Source organism: Orycteropus afer, unplaced genomic scaffold (assembly GCF_000298275.1).
Source record: "Orycteropus afer afer isolate SDZICR_OR568_19922 unplaced genomic scaffold, OryAfe1.0 scaffold00073, whole genome shotgun sequence".
NCBI classification, from domain to species: Eukaryota; Metazoa; Chordata; class Mammalia; order Tubulidentata; family Orycteropodidae; genus Orycteropus; species Orycteropus afer.
The window spans coordinates 593,412-598,215 of record NW_006921660.1 but is presented as its reverse complement, the minus strand read 5'-3'; the positions used below and the strand labels follow the sequence as shown (position 1 = coordinate 598,215).

Below are 4,804 nucleotides of genomic sequence, written 5' to 3'. Positions count from 1 at the left end.
TTCTAGGTTTCACATTTAAGTCTTTGATCCATCTGGAGTTTGTTTTTGTGTGTGGTGTGAGGTACAGATCTTGAGAAATGGTATTTTTTAAAAGACATTCTTAATAGACTACAATCTTCAGGTTCAGCGAAGGTAAGCAGCCACGTAAGGGTCTGTCGCCAAAAAAACAGAAACAGGACTAGAAACAGATTCTAATGTCTTCATCTAAGTCCTTTCCACTGTCTCTAGCCATGTCTATGATCAAACAGGTCAAGGTTCGTCTGTGCCTTAGGCTGGGTTCAAGGTGGGGTTTTGGAAAGATGAAATCAAAATAATCATATGTAGTCACATGTAAAGTTGCTGATGTGTTTACACCAGTGCATTTTGGTGGGACAGATGAGCAGACTTCATGTCTCTGAAACCCAAAAATGTTAAACAAACAAAATAAAATCCACTGATCTATCAGATAAAGTTTAAGTAGGTTCAGCTGACATCTAAGGCCATTATTTTCTTTTCTAGTCCTTCTTCTCTATTGGGGGAGTCCTGGGTTCTTCTCCATTGGCCAGAAGGGCCTAATGCCGGATTTCGCCACCTCTCTGCTCTGTCCTGCACAGGGCAGCCTTTCACCCCACTCTGCTGGGTGTCCTTTTCACCCTCACCCAGCAGTACAATGACCACCTTCTCCAGGTGGCCTTCCGATGTCCCAGGAGGGATCCCCTGCCTTCCTTTCACCCTCCTCAAGCCAGGCCTACATTGACATTTTAGAATACAGTTTTTCAAGCTGTTTTTAAACACATGCACTTTTTAATAAAAGAATAAATTGTTTGAGACACCCTGGCCTGTCCCTTTAAGAATAACAAAAGACTCAGTGATCCTCTCATTCAGCTTTCCTCTCCTTGGGTGGCTGGTGGGTTTGAACCTCCAGACTTCTGGTTAGCTACCAGAGCTCCCACAAATAAAGCAAGAACCTGAAAACAGGAATGCTGGCAGAATGTAAATAACAGAATGTAAGCTGCACTAGAATGTAAGGCCTAGCAAATTTTGTTTCAAAGTGTTCTGAGACACAGTAATTCAGGCTACACTCACTCAAAGTAATACTAATGCTAGCTAATTTTATGCCAATCATTGTTCTCACCACTAACTTCTTTAACTTTCACGATAGTCCCACGAAGTAGGTACTACTACTCTCATTCTACACACGTGGAATTAGTGCTACTCGCAAAAGTTTCCTCAATGGCAGAACCAGGGAGTTACCGGTACACAGCAGAAACAGCCCCAAGAAAAAGAAAATAAACTCTGGTTAGAGAGGAAGGAAATAAAGCCGGTCTCCAGCCCGGCACTCGGAGGGTCGGCAGCACTTACCCCATGCTCCCTGCTGTTCCAACCTGCAGCCGTGCGACCTTCGAGCCGGTCTCAAAGCCTACAGAGGTTGCAAAGCCCGCGCAACGTCTGCCAACCCCCGCGCCGCGCAGAGCGACCAATCCAGGCCGAGAACCGTGTGCCCTGTTTTTGTGTTGGACCAGGGCTCTGTCCCGGCCTGGCGTGGGGGTTAGGGGAAAACCTGGCATGGCTAATCATTCGATGAGAAGCTGGAATCCGTTTGTCTTACAAACAGTTGCCAAGGGGCTCCGGAGGCTCAAACTGTTTCCGGGCTTTCCTTCCCACTCGCTCCCTGAAAGTTTTCTTGGGCCCGGAAGCGCCCGTGCCTCTTGGGCCCGCCCCTAGGGGGCGGGAAAAGGATGGGGTTAGTGCCGAATAGTCTGCGGGCTAGCGGAGTTAAGGGGCGGTTCCAAGTACAGATTGGGCGCAGCTGCTGAGGTCCTTTACCTAGTTTGAAGGCCACGCAATGCACTGCGGTGAAGTCCGATCAGACTCATAGCGACCGCTCCTTGGGTTTCCAAGGCGATATCACTACAGAAGTAGATTACCTAACCTCCCTTCAGAGGAGTGGCTATTGGGTTTGAACCGCCAGCCTTAAGGCATTACAAAAAATAAAGACATCTAACTACAAGGCTGCCTCTGATAAGAGATGTGATGTTGACGTTATTTTACCTCTATCTCAGTTTCTTCTTTCGTAAGTGGCTGCAACCTGGGTTCATGAATAGCAGGGATGGTGGAGGTGGCGCAGCCCGGGGGATTGTTTCGTTCAGCTGTACATAGGGTCGCTATGAGTGGAGACCACTCAGGGCACCTAACAACAAGGGCGGAAGGTTCTTTCCGGAGCTAATATTCTCTGATTATTTTATTTCTGTTTAAAAACGTATAACTCACAAAGAGACAGCTCAGGGACAAGAGTGCATGGGAGAGAAGGACACAGGGAAGAGGTAACTATGCGGAGGAAATGGAGGGGAGCTGTTCCACTGTGGTAAATTGTAGTCAATGTCATGAGACAAAGTGTATGTGAGGTGCTGTATGGAAAGTGAATTTGCTCTGTGAACTTTCAAATCACAATTAAAAAAAAAAAAACTTAGAACAATTGGCACGAAAAAATACATAAAAATATTGTTCCATAGCCTACTTTGGTATGTAGTGACTGGGGTCTTAAAAGCTTTTGAGCTTCCATCTAAGATGCAGCTAATGGTCTCCTATCGTACCGGGAGAAGAGTGAAGAAAACCTAGGGCATTTGTAAACAATCAACCCTAGGACATGATGGACCTCGAGACCAGAAGAACTAGATGATGCCTGGCTACCAATGCCAGCCGCTTGGAAAGGGATTAAAACTGGAGATCCTGGATAGAGTGGGAGAGAAATGTGAAACAAAATCCAAAATTATAATAAAGACCAGAATTACTGGTTGGATGGAGTCTGGTGGGACCTGTCCCCCGCTCCCCCAAAGACTATGGCCCTGAGATACACTTCAGGCCCAGGATAAAACTCACTCCCCAAGAGCTGGCTCTCAGCCCAACAGTAAATAAGACTTACATGCAGAACACTCAACTCAAGCCGATGGACCCACTTTCTCTACAGAGATATGTCCCTTGGAGCAATCAGCCATGGGGCACCAGAGTGGCAACATTCACACAGAGGAAAAGCTGGACAGACAGGAGTGCATAACTAAAAAGGGCATGGGGGACGGGTCACTGGGAAGGGAGAGGAAGAGAGTGGGTGAGGGTTGGGGATGGTAATATGGGAGTGAAACCAAATATACACAAACTGTTGAATGTAAAACAAATTCAGTTCCATAAATTTTCACCTAAAGCACAATAATAAAAAAAATTTTGAAAAATAAAAACTTAGAAACTGTTTCACCTACAAAGTTCATCAAAGAAAAAGTAGCGGAAACTTAGAGGCCCTAATTTGTAGCATAGACTATCAAGCAGAACCCAAAATGCACAAACAGCAGAAGATACACTAGATGTATGGGACTTTCTAAAAATTAAATTTTTATGTGTTTCAAAAGACTTTTCCAAAAGAGTGAAAAGAGAACCTACAGATTGGGGAAAAAAAAATATCTGACAATGACATATCTGACAAGGGACCTTTCTCTAAAATTTATTTAAAAAAAAAAACTCCCACACCTCAATATCATCAAAATAATCCAATTTTTTAAATGGGCAGAAGACATGGACACTTCACCAAAGAAGATATTTAGGTGGCCAACAAACACATGAAGAAATGTTCATGATCATTGGCTATTAGAGAATGCAAATCAAAACAACAATGAGATACCATCTCACCCCAGCACTAATAGCAAAGTTCAACAAGACGGAAAATAACAAATGCTGGTGAGGATATGGAGAGATTGGGACTCTCATACAATTCTGGTGGGACTGTAAAATGATAAAACCACTATGGAAAGCAGTATGGCGATTTCTTAAAAAGCTGGAAGTAGAAATACCATTTGACCCAGCAATTTCATTACTGGGTATATATCCTAAAGACAGGAGAGCCAGGACACAAATAGATTTTTGCACACCCATGTTCATCACAGCACTATTCACAACTGCAAAGAGATGGAAACAACCTAAGTGCCCATCAGCTGAGAAATGGATAACCAAACTGTGGTACAGACAGACAATGAAATACTAAGCAACACTGCGGTGTAGTAAATTACCTGGTATGGCTTTTCTAGCCATATGTCTTTGTAAATCCTGTGGTAGAATTTGCTGTGAGCAACCAAGGAGCTCCTGATTGTAAAAGTTATCCACCTGGGGTATTTCTGTTGGGCACAACACAAAGCAATGTTCTGGGAGGTTCCCACTCTCTTTCAGGTGCTTAGAATTCTGATGTTACGATTGGTTGGTTTGGCCACTGCTGGGCTCAAAAGGAGGCCTCCTAGGGGCAGAACTCTCTCTCTCTGACCTCTGCTGAGGAAGACGTGTTGCTGAGAAAGAGACACCGAAAGACATGCATGGCTGGGAGAGAGACTGTTGGGTGAGAGACGGTGGGCTGGGAGAGAAACTGAACGTTGTTCCTGAACTTGAATTGTAGCCTGGTGCTTTCCTAATAAACCCCATAATCTGTGAGTTCTGTGTGGCCACTACAGTGAATTATCAAACCCAGCAGAAAGGTGGTGAGTGCTGTGGGAGGAACGGTTGGTGTCGGAGTTGGTGAAAGGGCTGGGGAGGGAGGAAGCATGTCTGGCCTCATAGTAATGGGCCTCAGGCTACTGATAGTGCTTCTGTTTTCCTCTTGTGCAGTTAGAAGAGGTCAGAAGATGTGGCCTCCTTGCCTTTTTAGCAAACACTAAAGAATAATGAGGGAGTTCCGGCAAGATGGCAGACTAGGCAGAAGGACTGCACAGACCCTCTTCAACAAAGAAAAGGGAAACCAATTAACACAGACACAGAAGATAATCTTGGACCCCTGAGCCTTGAAGGGAAG

General features: G+C 44.9%; 1 protein-coding gene across 1 annotated transcript in view; it reads right to left on the bottom strand.

Annotated features, from left to right (window-relative positions):
- CENPU (centromere protein U) overlaps positions 1-1,547 on the bottom strand; it is a 65,101-nt gene extending 63,554 nt beyond the window's left edge. The window contains exon 1 of the mRNA XM_007940886.1: positions 1,342-1,547. Within this exon, the coding sequence (XP_007939077.1) occupies positions 1,342-1,547 (206 nt within the window). The remainder of the gene's footprint in view (positions 1-1,341) is intronic.
- Positions 1,548-4,804: the final 3,257 nt, after the last annotated feature.